We start from the raw sequence: 23,765 nt of genomic DNA, 5'->3' as shown, positions 1-23,765 counted from the left end.
AAGAGACTTTAGTGAAAATTTTGAAATTGTGCCCAATAATTTGAAGCCTCTCTTGACAGCTATTTCAACTTTCCTTGTTCTACAGCAGAATATGAACGTGGTTTCGGTTTATTGAACGATATTATCACAGGTTCAAGAGCATCTTTGCTTATTGATAATGTGGGGTGTTCGATGTTTACTAAACTTAGTTGCAATGGACCACCTGTGGCTCAATTTACTGCTAAAAAATGTGTAAGATCCTGGCTGCCAAACCACCGATCAACTAAGGATACTAAATCCCAAATTTGTAAAGAGGATAAAGATGTAGATTCTTCTCGGCAGGCTGTTTGGAATGTAGGCCTACTCATAAAAAATAAACAATTTTGTATCTCTCGTTCAATTTTGGTGTTGATAATTCATTTTATGGTAGAATAAAGATTAGTATTTTGCAAGTTGTGTATTTATCATTTTATCAAATCTGAGACAGGATACCCTGTGCTTTTTTTACGAATACAGCACTGCTTACGACTTACCAAAAATAAAAACTTTCAGCCATCCTACTATAGGTGTGAAAGTGAAATAAATCATTGTCTACTTCGCTGCATTTTTTATCTGTAAATAAAATTTCGAAATTTTTAGTGGCCCGCCTGTGTTATTTCTCATTTTATGTGACCCGCAATACTAAAAAGGTTCCCCCACCCCTGTTCTAAAAAGTAAAGTCATAAAGGGATGAGGGGTGGGGGCTTGCTTCCAAAATTTTTCTACAAATGTAATCTTGTTTTGGTCACTTTTGGGTATTTTTAGGAGCAATAATGTATTGTTTTTTTTATCAAGATGCACGTTTTGTATCACCATACTGCAACCATACATCGCAGTGTAACCAAATTCATCAAATCAAAATAGGATTTGGGTAGATGATTGGGTTTAAATTCTAAGTTAGCTTATCATTTTTAAAAATTTATTCAAGATCACAGAAACACGTCAATAAATTATATCTTGAAAATTTGTATAGCCTAGTGTGGTGTAGCTTTTCAGCAGGCTAGAACTTCGAAAAATCATCTGAGGTATTCCCCACTTTCACCTATAGCCTAATAGGCCTATATTTACGGCAAATTTCACTTTATAGCCTGTCTCCATTAACACTGAAATTTATCAATTTAATTGTAATTGTAGGCTATTTGAGTAAGCAGTGTTTATTTCCCAATATTAGCCTACATTGTTTTGTTAGGTTTATGTGGTTTACGCACAAAAAAATTTTCCCAATTGTTCCGCTTCTCAACCTATGGACAGGGCCGGATTTAGCTGATGGGGGGCCCGGGGCACTTTTAGATCGGGGGGCCCCCGTGCAAAATTATTTTTCAAGCCTACGGCGCGAAAAACCATCTCTACGTCTACAGTAGCATCAGTTCAGTACTGCACAGCATTTTGCAGAAACTTTAAAGGCCAAAAGGAAAAAAATAACACAAAATCACCTTTTTTTCCATATAGGGGGGCCCTTCAAAAGTCGGGGGGCTCGGGGCACCTGCACCCTCTGCCCCCCTCCCCTAAATCTGGGCCTGCCTATGGATACTCAATATCGCTGGTTCGATAAATAAAAGGTGGTTTGATTGATTGATTGAATCTTTATCCTCGGACTGGGAAAGCTTCTTGCAGAGCTTAATCCTGGCAGTTTCGCATACTTGTAGAGGCTTTGAATAACTGAGTCAGGCCCGGTCACCGAGATTGACAGAGTGAAGTTTCCGATTGTTGAAGTCTTGTTGCCGCGGAATTATTCCATCCATTAGATGCCGCTGAATGGAGAGCAGTCCTTAACGTGCGTTGCTCAAGCGCACACCCCGAGAGTTGAACCAGCACCGCTATTAATTTTGAAGTTTCTTCGTTCCAGAAGTGACGCGCTAACCAATTGAGCTATCGGGGCGTTGAGCGCGGAAAGCGAGCGAGAAATTTTTGCAAAAGTAGAAAAAACCATATTAGGCTAAATGTAAAATTACATGCCGAAAAACGCACAAACTAAATATGCGTGGGCCCTTAGCAGTGGCGTGGCAGCCACTTGGCGGTTCTGGCTCTGCGCCAGGGGCGGCAGGCTGCAAGGGGGCGGCAAAATGAGACTGCACAGTGCACACAGCACGAGAAATGAAGTAATGCAAAAATAAATAAAAAGTAAAACAAGAAAATGATTTATAAAAAGACAGCTAGTGCACCTTAAAAAATTTAAGGATAGAACAACAGCTTTAAAAGCACTTATGACGACGAGGTGGACTTTTTGGAGTTAGCTGTGGAAATTGACAGATGAGGCTGGTGCGAAGCAGTGAAACCACGTTTGATCGTAATGCAACAGCGTTTGATGTTTTACACTGGTTAGCTAAATCACACCTACTTGATTCGACACCATATTTATGCTTGTGTCTGAAACTTTATCTTACCATTGGTGTTTTAATTTTCAATTGAGAGCTGTGAGAGGAGTTTTCCAAAGCTCAAAATGATAAAGTCGTATTTACGTTCTACCATGAATGATGATCGGCTATCAGCTCTATCGATTCTTTCTACAGAAAGAGTCTACGTTCAAAAACTTGATTTTGAAGATATTATCGCTGATTTTGCTTCGGCGAAAGCTCGAAAAGTTCAATTTTGAGGCAGCTATTGATCTTTTATTTGCCTAATACGGTTGTTGTCCATTTTTTGTCTTTTATTTTTGGCTTTAACGCTGAGACAGTGAGGCTTCTTTTTCAAGCAATATAAAACTTCTGAGACGCGGCACATTATTTGTAATTATTTTCATTGAAAAAGATTGCTTAAACATGAAACTATTTCAAAATTTACTGCAGTCTACTTAGGGCGGCATTTCCATCGAAAGGCAGGGGCGGCAGCCATATGCTCCTACGCCATTGGCCCTTAGACGTAGGTGGGTCCCCAGGCAAGGTTTCAAAAACAGTAAATATACGGCGTGGCATGATTTACGCTATTGATTATTATTATCGAGCTTCTGAAGCAGATTTTTTTAAATAGCAAAAAAGCATTAAATAAACTAAAATGAGTGAACCCCTAAACAGCTCCCCCCCCCCCCGGTCGGGGAGTACGGGAGGCGGTTAACACGGCCCTGGATAGTAGGTACACCTAATTAGTAATCTGCCAACCAAGGCTTTCATTTCTTAGTCATGATAGCACTGCAAATCACTCTTTTGTGCAATTTATTCCATATATATATGTCTGATGGCATTAATAGCTTAACAAAGATGAACATTTAGGCCTATCACTTGTATGGTTAATTTCTTCTGTACAGTACAAAGGAAGTGCAAACAGCATAATTGCTCATAACAGACGATATCAGCTATTATGCTGGAGTACATCTTCTTATAGCTAGATTATAGGCTATCAATCTTGAATAACGAAAGTTGAAAATAGCATTACGAAAAAGCTCATGACCAATAATGATAGACATGTTATCAGGCAACATTTCAGCCACAGAATGGTTCAATAGTGCAAAATAGCAAAATGACATGAATATGTGTGTATAACTGAAGAACTAAAAAACCACTCGAGATTATGGGCTACATCATAGCCTATAATTGTACACCTAGTCTTAATCACGAAAAATGTCAATTGTTAAGGACACGGATCTTCATCTCAGCTTAAATCGTTTAAAAGCACTAGGCCTACAAATAAATATATGGACAAAATAATTAAATGCTTTAAAACTATTTGCATGTCGTAGACAAAGTTCCTCATTGTGATTGCCTACGACTCAAACTCATCTCATAAGCCTATGCAGTTATAGAGTCAAAAATTAAATAAAAACTAGTAATAGAAATTAATGAGTGGTTTGTTTGAAACAGTCAGTTTAGCGCAGGGAAAACATATTTGCATAGCTGATACCATAGAAAATAGCAGATGCTGGTTAAGTGACAATAATAGCAGATTTAAAGCTTAGCAGTGTCGTGTTCAACCCATTTGTAAGTGCTCGAATATTCAAAACCAGCGTTCTTGATAAAGTCGTCGGCTTCTGCAGGTCCACGCCTAAAACATGGTTTGAGATTTAAAAAAGCAAAACATGCAGGGCAGGCCTAACCTGCCACAACGTATGCAACTTCACCAACAAACATTATGCAAAAATATAATGAATTATGCCAAATATACTTTTATGTTCGCTATATATTTGGCTTATAAAATTAGTTTGATGCATAAAGGCAACCTATGTATAAGGCAAGTCCACCTAAAGTGTGGCCGCGACAAGACAGAACTGTCACAAAACAGCTTTAGAAAAGGTCCCGAACTTTACAAGCACACCAAATATTTCTACATCTAAGGATTTTAGCAAAGCTTGGTTAGATAGGAACCAAAACACGAACGTTGCTGGCAATGGACTGGAAAGAAACTACTCCTGATGGTTAGTTAAATGTAAAAGTGGGGTTCTTTCTGATAACCTTTTGCGGTAAAATAAAGATCGATTGCTGCTTTTCAGAAGACTTACGTTCCATAAGTGTATAGGATGGGTTTCACTTTGTCATTTTCAATCTTGTGCAAAACAGGTGTGAAAATACGCCAAGCTTCCCTCAACTCGTCACTGCAAAGCAAATCAATGGCAAACGATTAGTTGAGAAGGAGTAATCTTGCTGAGAATCAGCACTACTTGACTACTCACTATATAAAACAGCGGGCATTGTGTTGCGCTAACCATACCGGTGTAGCCTCCACACTAGCCATCAAGACTTTTCCCAAAAACAAACGATTAGTTGACGGACTATCACTGAAGTTGATACAAAGTCGTTCAACATAGAAATTAACTCCGACATAATTCTCTTTTTTGTAAAATATGGATAAAGTTTTAGAAAAAGTAGTGATTAAAACTGAATAGTCTCCTACAAAAAAGCTGGAAAAAGATAGCTTTTCAAGAAATATCAAAGAATTCGTATGATTTTTGTATGCTAAGTAGAAAAACAATGCATGCTGCAAGCGCACGTTCTTTTTTTGTATCTTACACAAAATACCTGCAAAAGAGAAAACTCGCAACCATACAAATGATTTGCCAAAATGAAAGTTCGATAGCGTTGTTAAATAAGTTAGTAGCAGCAGCCTACCTAAATCTTTCTCACTGCGTTTTTAGAAGAATTTTGAACAACAGCTACAATAACTGCGATAGCTAGACAAAATATTACCTTCTAACAAAGTTAAGTTGCGATCCAGTGAAAACATCCAGAATAAGTCGCTCGTATGCGTCAGGCATCTTGACGTCCTATTAATCAAACAATCACAGCTTTTAATTCAATTAACATCTCCTAATCCTAATAGAATAAATAGATGCAAGTGATTAAACACATGTAGCATTGAGCTAAGAAAGCCTCTTTTGAAGCTAAATCCCGGTAATTTCGCATAGGCCTAATTGTAGAGGCTATGAGCTATTAAAGTGGGCCCAACCACAGAGGTTCACAAAGTGATATTTTTCCCTTCTAGATGAAATGCAGTTGAGCATAAATTATTTTATCAACTGGGTGCCCCTACAGAGCTGTTTTTGAAGTGACATGAAATCCACCATCGTTGCTAAGCATTTTCTTTTCTATTGTGGCATACGTATTGCATTTAAGCTGCGCTACAAAACCAATTGTTCATCGATTCACCTACCGGGGCGATGGAAAATCTTTTACCAAACGTAAACCTACGTACAAGAAGTATTGATGACAAGTTGACAACTACATCCACATCATCACTTGGCAAATAAAAAACAACTTCAGCCACTGCATTTTGCCAAACTCAAACGTGTCAGCTTTCCGCCATTTTCTTAACATATTGACCCAAAGGTGAAAGTGATAAATGCCATCGAGAACACAATAAAACAACATTGAATGTCGTTGCGGTATAAACCAGCTGTTTGTGCAATGTTTGAGTCGATAAGTTTAATTAGTATAATTTAAGAGGTCTAGGTGCTAACGAGACTTCACACAAATTGAATCGTAATTTTTTAAATTACATAAAGTACGTTAGTTTGCAGATGATCTCAAAAATATGATGTAGCAAGTGTTTAGTTTTATTGCAATTTGTATATTCAATCAAGTTCGACGTAGGGCTGTTGAAACAGTTTGGGCCCGGTACCAATGAAAAATCTAAGCCCCCATAACCGTATAACTGTGACAGCAAAAATCTGTCATTTTTGCATGTAAAAATTACGGATTATGCTGTCTGGGAAGACAACTCTAAAAAGCAGAAGCTCTCAAGAGAAAAATATACAAAAATTTCGGTAAAGTCATCGAGAAAATAAGTAGGCTGCCGAGTTTACACCAAAAGGAAGAAATGTCTCTAAAACAACACAGATTGAATGTAAACGCGCTACTGCAAACGAACATGCGGTGCTTCTCGAAGTCTCTGAACTCTCAAGAAAGATTCCAGGCCTTAACTATAAGTAGCTTTTGAAGCCTACCCTCCCCCCACTGTTAATACTACAGGTTCGATGCGTGTTCATAGTTTCAAATAACGATAAATGAAACCATATTACGCAGTATAACCTAGGCTGGGGGTAATCTAATTATTAATTAGACGCCTGAGTTAATAGAGTCATTGGCAATCAGTCTTTCAAACTTCTGTCATTTAACACTAGAGTAAAAACTAGTTTTGAAATAGCGACATTCCTACCATGGCTACCAACCTTGTAGCGTTTGCTGTAGGATAGATCCATTTCCGTTTCCAGCGGTTCAACGTTCATGCCCGGTGACTTTGTCATCATTTTGCAGTACACTGCTTCGTTGGGCTGAACACGGATGACAAGCTCGTTACGCTTCACCACACCAGGATTAAAAATATCACCAGCTACTTCGCGAAATTGCACACGAATTTCTCCTTTTCGTTCGTTCAAAGCTAAAATTTTAATTGGAATCGTCAATTCAATCCACATGTCCGTCACGATAGTGGGTGAATTTCGGTCAGAATTTTTATAGGCTATCCGACAGCTATATCCTACAAACTTTATATCGGGCGACATTTATAGTCTAGGCCTACAAACTTACTACCGGGGGACATCTATACCCTACATATTTCATAAAGGCCAATGTTTTTCTATCGTACAAAACAACGTTAAAAATCAACCAAACAAAGGCTAGTTCAAATTTGAGAGTTACGCTTGAACAATTCAAGCTACTGAAAGAAGAGTTCTCCATTCATCCGCGTTGAGCTCTGCGGATAGAAAATGTACAGGCAACAACATTTCATTTCAACAAGTTGCCAACTTCACTCTCGGGCAGCGCTTCCACTTTTGTGGTAATTACCACAATTGTGGAATTTTCATCATGTTTGTGGTAAAAATGTGGTAATGAAAAATTTGTGGTAAAAATGTGGTAATATGGAAATTTTGTGTGGAAATGTTGCCAAAATGTGGAAATTATAACTTTTGAAAATTTGACATAAAATACTATCAATAAATAAGAGCATTTAAACTGTTGTCCTCCAAAATCGAACAGATATGCAAAAAACTACTTATAACAGCATGTGACTAGCATGTTCCGCTGTTTTCCATTTGATTTTGGAATGCGTCCTGACTTTTGAATTTGAAGGTAGGGTGACCACTGACCATGTGATCATATTCATAATCAAGATGTCTTTCAGATTGTAGCTGCGGTGTCAAGTACAGTACTTTGCAGTGGCGTAGCCAGGGGGGGGGGGGGGGGGGGTTGGGGGTTACAACCCCCCCTTTGGCACGCGTGTGACGTCACGATATTGAGAATGATGCTTTCAGTTTCTATGTCTCTAAAACAAAGTTTGCCTAATTTTAAACGAAACTGCATTAAAAGAGCGAATTTTGCGAATACTAAACATTCAAATATCTCAGCCAGGAATTAACAACAAGAAAATATAGAGACTTAGCTTTATTACCGAAAAATGCCCAAGAAAACATGATCTTATTCTTTTGCTATGCCACCAGACAGCACTATTTTACAGGAATATTTATACCCACATTTTTGTTGAAAATGCTCTCAGAATGCACCAAATTTAAAGTAATTTTTTTAAATTTTCTGGGGAAGCCCTCCAGACCCCCCGCCGCTGGGTGTCGCCTTTGGCGAAGAGGCCGGCGGGCGAAGCCCGGCGGCCGTCAAAACCCCCCCTTTCAAAATTCCTGGCTAAGCTACTGGTACTTTGCTTTCTTATTTCGGACGTTCTGTTAATAAACTGAGTAGTTGTTTTAGGCCTTATTTTACACTATATAATGTAAATATAACCAAATAATAGCGTTGCCGGATAAGGAATTCTGTCGTAATTTGAGAAAAGTTTAAAGCTGTTGAAAACAAAAACTTGCATTTTAGAAATTTTTTTAGTTCTGGGTAAAAATCAAAACCCTAACCTTATTCCCAAGTCTTACCTTAACCCTTACTAACTTTAATCCTAACTCTGACAACACCTGATAGTAACTATGGCAACAAGTGGGTAAAGATAGCCACTGTGTTAATGTAAAATACGGTTAAGATCGGGTAAAAAATCACAGTAAAAAATGTGGTAATCTGAGGACAAATGTGGTAATACAAGTGGTAATCTAGTTTTGTAAAAGTGGAAGCACTGCTCTCGGGCCTTCGTCAGTTGTTCAACGCCGCTGCAAGTAGGTTACATGAAACACTCTACCGATGAGATTGTCTCTATCAGAAAATCAAAGTTCCTTCTATCAAGTAACACACAAAAGAAACACAGACAATTTGACAAACAATCTTTTTCAGTTGTGACAAACTTCAAGAATATAGTAGCCATAATAACATTGGCTATGACAAACGAACCTTACAAAGCTCTGATGAGGCGTCAACGAAAAGAAAACGTTCTTTTGCAAATGAAACTTTTAAACTCATAGTGTTTCAATAATGCAGTCCAAGGCTGTATGTCAGGGGTCACCAACCTTTTTTTCATGCAGGCCACTTTGGCACTAAGGAGAGCTGTGGCGGGCTGCACTAATAAAAGTTTAGGTAGGTTGACTCTTATACTAGAAAAGAATGCATTTCGTACCCAGCGTTACATGTTGTTAATATTTATCTTAGAATACCGTAGCAACAAAATTAGTCGAACAACGCTACTGCCAGGCCAAGCTCCTTTAACAACACTTTTGACTTCTTTAACAATGCCTAATAAACGAGGCCACTTGTTTTGCGCACTTATAGCGAGGCGAACGGTTTCATCCGAATATTCATCGCCAAGCAAGAGTGGTGTTGTCACTTCGCTTCACAAAAGATATCTTGCAATTAACAGTTTCAGTAACCAAAGAAATGTTTGACACATCGCAATACAGGCAACAATAGTGACAATTGCGAGCCGTACATAACAGCTTGGCGGGCCACATGCGGCCCGCGGGCCGCTATTTGGTGACTCCTGCTGTATGTGATTGCAAAATGAAACAGAGAGAGAAAGAAAGCGAGAGGGAAACCTTTTTATTAGGGAGAGAGAAACCTTTTAAATCTTTTATCAACAAAGGAGATGAACATGAAGACAAAAACAAAACAAAATCAATAAAGACCTTTTAGGTTCCTAAAAGGATTTCATGTAGAAACATTAGCACTAAAAGTAAACGTATAGTAGACTAATGAGAAGAACGTGTCGAATTTTTGAAATGTATAGTTTCTTGATAAATATACGTATATAGGCCCTAGTAAGATTTTTGGACAATCTTTAAAACCCAACACAAAACCTGACAGCAAACACAACACACATGATAAACCACATTATTTTTTTTTGCTTTTGTCAATGAACCTCTTCAAAAAACATTAAAATTTTACATCGTTAAATTTATTATGTGAAAAGGGGTACTAACATTTAATAGCTAGCCAATCTTTAACGACATGTTCTATTTATAGGCTAAAATATGATAAGAGCTATGTCGATTTCTAAGAAACTAGTAGGCTATTCGCTAGACTCATAAACGAAATTGTCTCTCCAAGTAAAATTATTTGAAGGCAACTTTGCTTAACCAAGTGCTGTAAATTACAATAATTTGACTTACAAAAAAAAAATTTATATCGGAGTCCTTAACCTAAAAATCACGAGTGGCAGTCTACCTTTTCCACACTTCAGAATGAAAGGTACACCATCCCATCTTTCGTTGTTTATGCTGAACTTAGCCACAGCGCTGGTTGGAGTGACAGAGTCCGCCGGCACAGTGCTATCATCAAGATAGCCAAGTTTGGCATCACCAGTTCCATTAGGATCTCCAACATATTGACCCAACACCATATCATCCAAAGTAAGAGGCGGAATGCATTTGAGAACTTTGACCTAACAAACATATCGTGCAATTGTCATTTGACCTTTTTAGTGGACACCTGCTTTCTATTAGGAGTAAATATGACAGCAGTTTAATAATTAAGCTATGCAGGCCAGTAGCCTGCTAATAACATTTTCCTTGAAAATAAAGACATAACATCATTTGAAAAAGACTACAAGACGCAGTGTCATTTTTCACAAGGAAATGACAGTGATTTAACATACAACACAGTAGGCAGTGTTGTACGCGTCATTGAAATAAATTGACGGCGTCAGCGTCAGCGCGAATTGCCTAAAAACTTTACGGCGTAAAGTACTGCGTAAGCTCTTAAAGAAATTGACGGCGTCAGCGTCAGCGCTAATTTCTAGCGCTATTTTTTGCCAGCGTCTCATAAAACGGAAATATTTCAACCAAGTTTAGGCTAACAATAGCTAAAAATAAAGAGCAGATATTATGTTTTGAGACTGTATTGTAATTAGCTGCTTAGCCTATTAGTTATTTCCTTACAGAAAAAGCAAGCATTTCAAAACGTTTGTCTGACAATTTGCTGCGTTTGGGACGCATAGCCTAGGCTATTGTCCTTTCCAAGTGAAAACATGCGTTCCACAGCAGCGCTGGTTGGTATTGGTGTGTTGTATTTCAAAAATAAATTGAAAACGTTTACTCGGAAAGGTATCACTGTTCCTAACGTGCTGTGATAGTTTAGCATGTATAAATCTTTTAACCAGGTTCACTGCACCAACATCGCTCTTTTCAGAGGCATAAAGCTCTTGAAATAAAGTATCTTCAACGTTCCGCGAAGCCGATCATGGATTTTTCGCTTTCTGTCTCTGATCTCTCGTTCTCAATACATGGGTGATCACTAGAGCCCGCAAAAGTCAATAAAGTCAAAAATTTTTAAGGACCTCGTCTATCCACGAATACAAGAATAAAGTTATTTTTAGCACCTAGGGGACTGTTTCTAAGAAGTTTATAGGTCAAAAGAAAGTCAAAATTGACAATAAAGTCAAAATTTTCAATAAAGTCAAAATTTGTCAAATTATGGCTTTTGACAAACTTTTTGCGTTTTTTGAAAGTAATTTTTGTCAAAATCCTCGTGGAAGCATTGTAAATCAGGAACTGCGACACAATTAAACCATATTAACCTATAAAAGCAGGAAATATGTCACAATGCTGACGGATCAGCAGTACCTTTTATCACAAATTGCCCATTGTTTATTCATTGTTACGTATTTAAATATTTTTTATAAAAAGCTCCATCTTCACAAACGTAGTCTTTTCGAAAATCAACAGTTTGGATTTTAGGAATAGCCAAGCTAAATCGTCTTCAGCAAAAGTTAGACAGATTTGTGGAGATTTTCCTATCGCCGAAAAACACGACGCACTTTTTAGGCCTATAATCCATAAAAACCTTGACTTTTCGACAAAATATTACGTTTGGGTCTGAAATCGACAAAATATTATGTTTGGATAACTAGTATCAATTCAAGGAAGAAATGTGACCTTTACAAATAAGCAATTTCGTTAGGTCAAAATAAAGTCAAAATTTGATAAAAATAAAGTCAAAAAATTTTTTTTTTAGGTCAAAATAAAAATGGCCCTAGACTGATCACCATTTGGCGAACTTCTTCCGCGTGTATTCCAGGGAGCCATTCCAACCAACGCAAAAGCCGGTAATTCGGATGAGTCGCGCTGGCCAGAATACATTGTGAAACCATAGGTGAAACTCTAATTGTGAAACGAGATTTTTCATTTTTTTTTCTATGAAAATAAAAAATGACGCATAGCGCTTGACGCTTAAAATCGGCAAAATAGTTGACGGCGCTATCACTTCCGTCAACTGAAAAATAAATTGACGGCGCTAGCCTCAGCGTCAACAAAAAGTTGACGCCGTCAAATGACGCCGTCAAATTGACGGGGTCAACGTACAACACTGACAGTAGGCTATTGTATTGGGCCAACAGGGCAACTTCCTTCAACATAGTTTAGAAGTTCTGTAGAACAGAAACCAAAGACGGAAACCTTACATGGTGCGCAACAACTACACCTGTTTGAAACAATTTATTGAAAGAAATATAGAACTTATACCACACCTTCTCATCGCGAATGTCATCAGCAGAATTACTGACAGGCTTCTCCATCGAAATCAAGCTCAGGATTTGAAATAAGTGATTTTGCATGATGTCACTGTTGTAAACATATCAGATACAACTTGTAATTGCTTTACATAATTGAAAATAATTAATTCTATCACCACTGGTTTCTCACACACTTGTTTCGACGAGTAACCTACAAACATCCCAGAAAAGCTTCCCTGGTAGGCTATGTCTCATACATTTACATAATATATTAAGCTTGAAAACTAATATAAGCTTTTTCTATCTCTGATTTGATTAGTTAAACGGAAATTACTTATCTTGTTATTTTAACCAAACTGTCGGCCTGGATGCAAACGCAATGGAGCTTCAACACAACACACAAAGCCATCTTTTTTCAATTTACCGAATGATTCCAAATTGATCGAAGTATCCTCCTCTTCCTCCAGTTCCAAACGGTTCTTTAAATGTGATGACCACCGAGGAAATGTTATCGCGATTCCACACCGGACCAAACAACCGATTAGCGAATCTAAATACAATGATTTTACTAATCCTGCCACCCTCGGTAACGGGGACATCACCGGATTAAAACTGGACCACTACTACTAATCAACGCTGCGATTCGGACATAAAGAAACTGCTTCTACAAGTTGTATCAAGCAGTTTGTACCAGTTATTGCAGGGCTTCGCAAACTATGGGTCGCGACCCCAAACGGGGTCGCAAATCGTAATTTTAAGGTCGCCAATCAAATCAAAGGTGGGCCGACACTGTAGTTTACATTGTAAACTGCTCACTAAGAGGTCACATTGAAAATTATATATATTGTGAAATGGAGTGACACAACAAAAAAGTTTGAGAAACCTTGGTTTGATGTAAAGTCGATATGATAGGTATGTAAGTGTGTCAAAGTACAATCTGAATATGCTATTTCCAACCAAATAAACAAACGCGTCCATACCTGAGAACCAAAATGTTTTGCACCATTTCTTTTCCAAGGTAGTGGTCGATTCGATACAACTGTTCTTCTTTGAACAACCCAGAAAGGTGGTTCGATAATTTCATGCTGGAGTCGTAATCTCGCCCGAAAGGCTTTTCGATGATGATCCGATTCCAACCACTGTAAATAAGCAGTTGTTAAAAAAGTGCTGCCGAAGAGTTAGTTTTATAACTTTGATTCTATGTGGCCTATATTTTTGCTTGTTGAGGTTATTTCATCAGCAGTTGCCATCTCCGCTTGCAGCAGATTGCGCATCAGCATGGGTTATTTGTTTACAAGATTGGTGGTTTTGAGCTAACTCGCCCTGTGTCGTCAAATTGAGTCCGGTTTATGCCTGAATGTTGTCCTGCCATTTATTTACCACACAATAATATGTAATAAAGTTATAAGAGTTACCCATGTTTCATACAGGTTGCGTGAATGTTTTTTGTGACGTCTTCAAACACAGTTGGAGGCAAAGCCAAGTAAAATACTCTATTGGCATTTTTCCCGTTCGGTTTGCTCATTATGGCTTTGTCAATACCAGCAAATGCAGCTTCTTCGGTGTAGGATCCTTGTACGTACATCATCAATTTAAAAAACTTTTCCGCTTTAGCCTTCTCCGAATCCTTGAGCTAGAACAAAATTGATTTACGTTTTTGCATAAATTATTTCTAAATATAAAAATGATAAGTTGATAAATTTTCAAAAATAGCATACGCGATAAAACATAGTCAGTATGTTACCAAGTGACACCAAGACTAAATATTTCACAAGTTGACATTCGGATAACAAGAGTTTTAGGGGTACCTTCATGAAGGGTTCTGTCTTTTCCCTTAGCTGTGAAACAGTCATTTTTGAACGCGCATATCCTATGAATTGAATGTTACCCGGCAGGAGATCATCTTTGAACAACCACCTAAAACAAAACTGGTGTTAGGGCAAACCTTATTGCCAAAGAACAAATTTATGAAAATGACTTCCTTGACCCAAAATTAGCATTATATCACAGAAAACTTTGTTAAGCAGTCATAAACCTGCACAGTGCACACTGTAAGCTTATTAGCTTAGTAGGCTACTGTGATAGCCTACGTGGCTATGCTATGTCACGGTCAGAATTCAACAAGCAGTGCCGACGTGGCTGTGAAGTGTTGATCAAAGCGCTGAGCCATGCTTGGATTTATTAACAATAAACCGCATTACTGACAACTTACCATAATGTTGGTATAATCTTCTTTTTTGCAAGATCCCCCTAAAGCAAAAAAAAATAGTTTCTGTAATGTAGGCAAGAATATATAGCCTATTGGGCTTCATTGTTATGTGGGTTTGTGCCAAACAGAAATTTGCGCAGATTTGTGTTAGTCTACAAAAAAATCAATAAATCAAAACACAATTAGAAGTGGGATCGTGATTTTGTGGACAGAATGTTGATTTGATTTGTATATTGTTGTAGCCTACCAAACCCAAAGATGACTCGTTGCATAAAACACAGAGTATCAAACCGTTTACTTTTCGAACGTTGTGCTGGAGATATCACCATCACCTATCGCCTTGATTAAGTCATGTTAACAGTTAGTGTTATTTTTTTAGTAGTGAGAGTTCACCTCACACCCCTATTAAAAGAGGGAAGGGCTTCGTTTCTGCATGTTTGATTTAATTTCCTAGTTTTTGCTCCTGTGAGCTCAAAAACTGATTCGCTCTAGTCTGGTAAAACTGAGTAATAAATTCTTATATGAACTCTAGCGCTTTGAAATTGGTTTAGCTTCAAAGGTTTACAGAATTAAAAAAAAAATAAGTGGAAGTCCATTGCTTCAAACTATAGGCTACTGTAGGTAGGCTAACAAACCCAGATAGAAGCGTAAGCTAAATATTTAGCTAAATAGGCTACTTAAGCTACCGTACAACTTACTGATGCTCCAAGGATAATAAAGAAGTGAGAAGCTCCTTCCATCTGTACGTTGAGATCTTTTTTAAACCTTGCCATCAAATCTAGCACAGGTGTCTCAGCACCTGTGACAATGGGTGACTTGGCTGCCATCTTACTTGCTTAGTTGTTTTGTTGGTGAGGCGTTATTCAACACAACGTAATTCAGGGGACTACGTAAGCAGGATTTAAATAGAAGATATAACACGTTTCCGATTACAAACCAGATTAGACGACATACGCAACCACTTGCCCTTTAAAAATATGCAAGAGATAATTCGTTTATAAACAAGTCAGCGGTGCAAACTTTAGCCTATTTTTGCACGCAAATACGTCGGCAGACGTTTGATTATACAGTATAAAAAATATTTGTTGGCTGAAAAAAGAGTCAGCTCATGCAACAAGCAAAATCTCCTTTCTATTCCATGTGGCGTGTGCTGTCCAAATCAGTAACACTTTGTCGGTCGTGCGTCATGGGTAAAATTGATGGTCTTTCTGTGCAGAAATTTGCCCCGAGGTGCTTCTATAGCCAGGAGTGCTTTTACAAAACATCAGCTGCAGCCTTGCAGGCCTATCATGTTTTCCATTGCAATATTCTTCACGCTTGAAAAGTTTCTAAGAAAAGTCACAGAGTAGCTATGGTCACGTGTCCAACAAGATTTATCTCATATTTATTCAACGTAAATGTTATGCTTTATGATTCTAAATTGAGCTCTGGAATTTCACTACACTTCATGAATTGAGGACTGTAAACCTACAGCACGCTGAAATGGTTGCGTTTTTATGGAGTTTAATTTCATTGGGCATTGGCAGTTCAGCTCATAATCATGAACCGATTTAGTTTACACTGCATATCGTTTGAGTTATGTGGCTTTTCCGTGATTCAGGTTACAGCCTACAGCGTATTGCATATCTAAACCATCGTCTGGTCAATACTAAATTTTGGTAAGCCAAATCTACTTCATAAACAGATCCAAGTTATTCTCGCAGTTTCGCTTTCATCGACATGCCACATGGCCACCTCTGTACTCAACTTCCTTCGTATTTCTGGCTATTGTCTTTCTAGTATTGCCTATTGTCTAAAAAGCTTTCTATTAACTACTTCGTGTTAAACACGGAAGGAGTGAATTTATGTTTGCGTTTACAAACGGATGTACGTAGTCACAGAAAGTCTATAAAGCAAACCAATACAATCACGATGTGATGATAAACGACTGGCTTTGTCCTGGGTTACTTTCACAACTAAGCTACAGCATCATAGCAAAAACAGCAGATTTGAAACTGCACTACTTTTTCGGTATGGCACCTTTTAGATAGGCCTACTGGTCTACAGCTTTGTTAAGCGTCACTGATCAACTAGCAGTAAGCTATCTAGCCTACTTGGTGTCGTTTTCCAACATCATGCATAAAATATAAAGCCGCTTCACTAACTAGCCAACACTTTCATGACACGATAGCAACTGGCAACTGCCACTAAATGCAGCCTACGCGCGTTGTCTATCGCAACTACTGTAGCCTATACCAGAATTTCCATTGGCAATGTCTTTGACTAGAATGAAGTGACCGAGACGTTAATGATTGTTTAAATTTCTTTGAACTCTAAGCAGAGGTAACAAAATGTGGTGATTTGTGTGCATAGCGTCATAATTCGCTTTTATGCACTGAAATCATTCGAGTAAATGATGGGTTGCGGAACCGCTATTTCGATTATAGGCTTATAATAAAGAGAAAATGATTATTTTGTAAAGAAACTCATATCTAGTTCAATACCAAGTAGCTACTGCAACTTGAAGTTTCCACAAGGTGGTCTATTGGCCAAAAATGGTTGGGTCAGGGCCGTTGAGAGGATGATTGGGCCCGGTACCAATGACATCATCGGGTCCCAAATCAAGGCAACTCTAAGAAAAAATGCACTAATTTCAAAGAACACGCAGGGTTTCTTTAAATTTCCGGGCCTCTTGGAAAGGTTACAGACTCCTAAAATCATGCCGAACCCGGGTCCAACAGTACCTCCATCGACCCAGGTTGGGTTACGAAAAACTAGACCAGGGGGGCAACGTGTGGCCCGCGGGCCGCAAGTGGCTCTTTTCCATTTTTTAGGCGGCCCTTCATCTTCTTTCAGCTATTTTTTCCCAAATAAGCCTATTTAAATAAAGGCTATTTTCATCTCGATTTCTACACAATTTCGAAGCTTAAGAAGTGATGGCCTATGACCGTCTTTTCACTTCCCTGTATCGGTGAAATAAGTTTTGCGCCTGTAGAAATCCAGCTTGAATTGAATTCACTGCAGGAGGATGACATTTTTGTGCAAAATTTCAATAAGATAAACTCCATTGCTGAAAATATAAAGTAGTGTTTATTTGATGTGCGGCCCTCTTGTAAGCATTACATTTTCCTAACTGGCCCTTGTGTTAAAAAGGTATCCCACCCCTGAACTAGACTGTAGGCTAACTAAAAAATACGTTGATCTGACGTCTACGTCAGCTCAACTGATGTTTTGCAAACTAACCTTTGAGAATTAGCGTCGCAACTGCAGTTTGAAACAGAAATAGCCTACACTAGAATTCGCCTATAACGGGACCTCTAGGGCAGGGGTCCGCAAATACTTTTTGGTGCAACCCAAAAAGCAATCGTTCGAAGTCTTCGCGACCCAAACGTTTCGGAAGCATATAATTTTGCGCAAAACACTTAGAAAATTAATATCAATTCCAATACGGTCGTCCCCACTTATTAAGGCCACATCGGGACCGGACGATTTTGGCTGCGGGAGACAATTTTCTACCACTCCTATACCTTCAGTAATTCCGGAATGGACCAAATTGGGCTTAATAAGCGGGTGGACCTATTAATCGTGCGCTTTGTCGTCGTGCAAGCCTCTGGGGCCGAGGGTCTACTCTATCCTTTTACCAGCCCAGACTCAAGATGTTCCCGGACTACACTGGAAGGCTACTAGAGAGCAGCCAGTATTTAGTTTCATCATCCATGACACGCAGACCTTCCACTCCGTTAGGTGGCTTGAAGATGGTACAGTTATTGATGATGTGGTCTGCAGTCTGTTCCTCGGCACCACATTCACAGGAGGAGGAAGAGGCCAATTCCCCAATGGCGCATGGTTGATTGGAAAAGCCCGACGCCCGTACGAAGACGGTTGAGGCGCACCCATGCTTGTCTTTGTAGTGTCAGGCCGATGGGGCATGTGTCGGCGTTGGGGATGAACGAATGAAGTCCGGTGGTACTTGACTTCCTTTCAGAATTCCATTTATAGTCCGTCCAAGTAGCCGCAGAGATGAAGTTCATCTGCTGCGTTGATCAAAAGTTGAGCAGCTGGCACGAATGGTTGTCTTGACTTCAGTCGACTGGGGTGCTGGTTTGGGGAAGCAGAGATCTTGTGGTGGAGAAGATGGTTAGGCTTTAGTGCCCGTCGGCCAAGAAACAGAGTGGCTTCTTCGCGACGAAGCTCAGAAGGTTGGATGCCAGCGAGAATGGCAAAATTATCCAATGGTGTGGGACGCAGGCATCCGGTAACTGTGCGCAGAACGCTGTTTATGGCAGTGCCGATGTTATGGCAGTATGCACTGCAGCACCAAACAGGTGCACAGTACTCTGCTGAAGAGTAGACAAGGGCTAAGGCTGCTATGCGCAAAGTGTCAGCCCTCGCCCCCCAGCTGTGGCCTGCCAGGCGCTTGAGTAGTGCAGCGTGGGATGTCATTTTCTTGCGCAGTGACACCAAATGGTGGCGGTATGTGTACGATCTGTCTAGTGTCACCCCAAGATATTCTGGTTCGGGGCAGAAGGTCAAAGGTTTTCCATTGTTCTGAACATGTAGCTCACGATCAGCTTCCCGATTGTATAGGTGGAAAGCTGCCGCCAAAGTTTTGTTTTCGCTAAGTTTCTGTCGCCAGTTCTGGAGATAAGCTGAGAGAGTTTTCATGCCCTGGCTCAAGCTGTCTTCCAGGCTATATATATAACCGTGGGCTTAACTACTGTACTACAATCGAAAGTATAAATTTTCTTGTAGCCTACCAAATTGTACGAAACTCAGCACATCAAAGACTATATGATTGTATTTATTTTTGCCATACAAGTTATATTTATGGTAATTTTAAACCGTTTTGCGACCCATTGTGAATGGTCTCGCGACCCAAATTTGGGTCGCGACCCACTATTTGCGGACCCCTGCTCTAGGGGATTGCAAAAACTGACATTATAGCCGAATTGACGTTATAGACGAACTACCGCAAACTATTACAAAACTGTCTTTTGATTAAAGAAAAAGGTGTATAATCCAGTCAGGTTTACTGTGTACCACCAAACTGACAAAAGTCACGCAGAAAATACAGTAAACAAAGAAATTGTTTTAAAAAAAAACCTACAGCGAAAGGTACAGGAAATTTGCGCAATGCAGCTCATTACATGCAGTAGTGGAGAAGTTCATTGTTTATTAGCAAAAAAGGCATTGATCTTCAGCTGTAGAGCTGCTTTTTACACGTGATAGTTTTTCACGCGGGAAAAAAGTTAATTCAGTTAATTAAAGTCCCTGCTGTAAAGGACGTAGCAAAATAAATGGAAGACATTTTGCAAGCAGCAGCGCTATCTGGATTAAAAGACTGACCGTTCGTGGTGAAGATGATGGCTTAAAGTGACGTTATAAACGAACAAAAGACGTCTGGGGACCAATAAAGGGTGCTGTTACATGCGAATTGACGTTATAGGCGATGCTGTTGTAGCCGAACTACAATGTACGTAAAAGATAGGAATTCTGCCGGGACCGAGCGAAATGTGACGTAATAGGCGAATTGACGTTATAAACGAAGCCGTTATAGGCGAATTCTACTGTATCACCTTTTCAATTCCTTCTTGGTTTCGATTTCGCTGTCATTTCAAAACGTACAAGAATTTTCGAATGTGGTAAGCAAAGTTGAGAGCACCACCTACTGTTCCAGACAATTGTTCACCTAATCAAACGTCATATAAAAACCGTTCAGGTCTACTGAATCTTAGCGTATTACGTCATGGAATTTTTCCTAAACATGAGCAGAGATTGCACCATCGTTCGTACGACTTGTGTCAAACCTGTTTAAACCTGTTTAAACCTGTTTCAGTGTCAAACCTGTTTAAACATGAAATATTGGATCACCAGCTTTGAACACCTGTTTGAATTGCGTGACAATGTCTTTCACTATTGCGTCACAGTACTGCGAACGTGAGTTTGAGATATTGCTATCTATTCTGGTCATTCGTGAAATGGTTGCTTGAGAGTTAGTCGCACATTTAACTGTTTGCTTAGTGCTTGCTAGCTGGACAAAAATTCCGTCTTTATCCAAGTAATCTGTTCTGTAGTGACAATTTTTAGTGGTGTACGGTGTTGCATCTCGATTTCGATAGCCGCGGGCTAATTTTACAGGAATACACTTTTTGAATAGACGTTTCGAAAGAGTGTTTCTTTTTCGGTCATTACATGCAGACGAACGGATCCGGGAATTTATGTTACAATTTTCCCACGAAGAATTATGGTTTACCGCTGTGACCACCTACTGCCTTAGGGAAATTTGCAAAAGTTATCTTCTAGGTTTACTATTTTCATCATCACTGTGGCAAAAGCACAGTAGCTTGATGACATCAAATACATTCAATTGCCTTGACTTTTTTGCTTAGCCTTTTTAAATTCTTCACTTCATTTATTGCATCAAACCTAATTTGCTGTGCAACCTCATTCCATTTATCAAAACAGTCTACAAAGTTTTGAAGCTTCCAAATGAACGAAATAACGATAAGCTTCGTGTTTGTTGACATTCTATGTAGGCAAGGGCGTAGTCAGAGGGTAGAGGCAAATGGACAATTTTCTTCCTCTTCTCGAGAAATATTTTACACGCTGTTACAGCATTATTTGACAAAGTTTGACTATTGATCTAGGCCGAAGCCTGAAAGTAGTCTCAGAAAGCTCAATTTTAAGATACTTTTTTCAAAATTTTCTGGGAGAGGCCCGTCAGAATCTCTTTTGGACGGCCCATCTTCGGTGACTCGTTGACGAGCTCACTCACATGTGCAAAAATGTTTATTTTTCAACCTCCCAAAAATTTGGTTTGGCTACACCCATGCAGCCAACCTAAATTATGTAGGCTCTAGTCTAACATGATAGAGCAAAGCGACGTAAATAGGCTACCAATGAAACTGAAACAATAAATATTTTTTGGATGTGTGAACCCAAAAAAACATGTTCGATATAAGAGTTCCCCTTTCCTTTGAAACTTGGAAGCGACCACCTGGCACTGATGACATTCAGGACACCATGGAGCAACAGATTGTCCCTGTGACAGTTTCAGGAACTTGGGTCTTTTCTCGGAAAAAAACCATGTTACATTTTAAACAATGCCTCTGAAATTGAAACTGTGTTGACTTTAAAGAAAACCCAATAAAGGTGAAAAAACGATAAACTTGGTAAAAATTAGTATTAAGTCAACCTCCAATCGTCAGTGACTTTTCTGATATGCACTAACAGATTGCCTGACCCCACAGACAAAGGGTTGGACACCAGAACCAGTGAAAACAACCCCAAAATAGCAAAGTTATGGCTAAAAATGTGATTTTTCATGGAAAATAGCGGCCATTTTGGATTTTTGCTCTCCACACTTTTTTCTTGGATACAAGATCAAAAATTTTGTCATTTTGTGTTGAGATAGGTTAAATGGAATAGAAAAAAAACTGTTCCCAGTGAAAAATAACAAAAAAAGTATTTTTGACCCATGTATAGCCCACTCCTAATAAGATTAACGAGTTTAACTTAAAGCCTTTGAACCCACCGTCGTCGGGTTAAAAGTTTTACAAAAGAATTTAAAATTCTTTTAACAAAACTTCTTTTCGACGCAACATAACTTCCTTTCGAATTTGATTGGAGTTTCGTTTCGAACAGCGCTCTGCAGTGCTGATAATATTTTAAAGCTTCTTGTCTGATTTGATTTTAAGAACTTTCATCTTCGGATTGAAAAAGCTTCTTTGCAAGCTTAAGCTAATCCTGGCAGTTTCGCATACTTTGAATCACTAGTAGGTAATAAAATTAATCACTGACACAGGCTCTGTGACCGAGATTGACAGGAAAGTGAGGTTTTTGGTTACCGTATTGCTGTCTGTAGATTATTTTATCGACTAGCTGCCGCATTTGGATAAGCTGTCCTTGAAATGTGTTGTTCAAAGGTTATCACTAGAGTCGTGTCAGCGTCGGTTGATGTTGCTATATCTTCGTTCATGACTTATTGCGGAGCACACTTTAAAAACTTTTAGCCTTGTTTTGAAAGTTAGAAAGTTTCTTTTCCACATGCTACATATAGGCCTATCCTTCATCAAAGCCCTCTGTCCTCCGACCTCTATGGCCTACCTTGGAAGTTATCAGTGTAGACCTAAGTGATGGGTTGGTGGAACCGCTGTTTCAGTAATAGGCCTACAATAAAAAAAAAATAGTTATTTTGTAAGTAAGCTAAACGAAACTTACATCTTGTTCAATAGCAAGTAGCAACTTGAAGCTTCTACAAGGTGGTCTATTGGCCATCACGACAAAAATGGTTGGGTTGGGCTACGACGAACTAGGCTATAGTTTGAAAATACGTTGACCTGTTGCCTAGGCGTATGTCAGACCAAACTCGAGAGGTTTTGCAAACAAACGTTTAATTATAGTCTTAAATGCAGTTCGGGATGGTTTGAAACAGAAATATCACTTTTCAAGTCCCCTGTCTTGGTTTTGTGATGGGCCTCATGAGACGGACGCTGAAATCATGAAACGGACGAGAATTTTCGAATGTCTGGATGAGTAAACCTAAAAAACCAGGCTACTCGACATTATTAGTATTATTTGCATCAGAAAACGACACAGCCTAATTTTGCCGTAGGCTACCACACAATCTTGCCACGGTATGTCCAAAATATTCTATGGCTTACTAGGCCACTGCATGAGGGCAACGAGGTTTAACTTGATGACTTGGAACCGTTAAGGTGTTGCGACCGTGCCAAATTTCTCTCAACTTAATAACTTAGCCTACTTCGGTCACAAGCATGTTTTAACGTTCATATTTTGTCGCTTCTCCCTTTTCTCGACCTTTGCTATGTTGACATGTAGCCTATTGTTTTTTCTGTGATGGTCAGAAACAAAAACGACTAAACTGAACTAAGTGTAGGGGAACGTTCAAATATTACGTAACGCCTTCGAGGGGGAGGGGGGTTTATGCAAAGCGTTACGTTAGCGTCACATCGGGGGGGAGGGGGTTCAAGCAAAACGTTACGTAACGCTTTCGAGTACGGAATGATAGTTTTTTGTGCTGAATTTGTAGTGAAAAAGCGTTACATGGGGGAGGGGGGGATTGAAAAAAGCGTTACGTTGGCGTTACATGGGGGAGGGGGGGTCAAAAATTCGGAAAAAAAGCGTTACGTAATATTTGAACGTTCCCTAGTCAGACTAAAAGTGATATGAAATACAGAGAAGACTGTACAGAACACAGGAACGTTCCACTTCATAGAATGCCCTAACCAAGAAAAGGATGACATCGTTAACTATATCGTAATATTCCTGCAGTCTTTACACG

At 39.1% G+C, this 23,765-nt stretch overlaps 1 protein-coding gene across 1 annotated transcript; it reads right to left on the bottom strand.

Moving 5' to 3' along the window:
• Positions 1-3,156: 3,156 nt before the first annotated feature.
• Positions 3,157-15,444, bottom strand: LOC145781592 (glucose-6-phosphate 1-dehydrogenase X-like). Its single transcript, XM_082593263.1, has 12 exons — positions 15,181-15,444; positions 14,486-14,523; positions 14,082-14,190; positions 13,689-13,906; positions 13,254-13,412; positions 12,698-12,823; positions 12,289-12,382; positions 9,990-10,206; positions 6,614-6,822; positions 5,133-5,209; positions 4,448-4,540; positions 3,157-3,993 (listed from the first exon to the last, which is right to left on the bottom strand). The coding sequence occupies exons 1-12, from the start codon at positions 15,307-15,309 to the stop codon at positions 3,897-3,899; spliced, it is 1,566 nt and encodes a 521-aa protein (XP_082449389.1). The 5' UTR covers positions 15,310-15,444; the 3' UTR covers positions 3,157-3,896.
• Positions 15,445-23,765: the final 8,321 nt, after the last annotated feature.

This window comes from Aplidium turbinatum, chromosome 13 (genome assembly GCF_918807975.1).
Source record: "Aplidium turbinatum chromosome 13, kaAplTurb1.1, whole genome shotgun sequence".
Classification (NCBI taxonomy): Eukaryota; Metazoa; Chordata; class Ascidiacea; order Aplousobranchia; family Polyclinidae; genus Aplidium; species Aplidium turbinatum.
This window is presented reverse-complemented; position numbering and strand designations above follow the sequence as displayed.

Coding starts and splice junctions, on each gene's coding strand:
- LOC145781592 (XM_082593263.1), bottom strand. CDS start 15,309: ATGGCAGCCAAGTCACCCATTGTCACAGGTGCTGAGACACCTGTGCTA. Junction 14,191..14,485: donor AAGATTATACCAACATTATG/GTAAGTTGTCAG, acceptor GTTTTGTTTTAG/GTGGTTGTTCAAAGATGATC. Junction 12,383..12,697: donor GATCAATTTGGAATCATTCG/GTAAATTGAAAA, acceptor TGTTTACAACAG/TGACATCATGCAAAATCACT.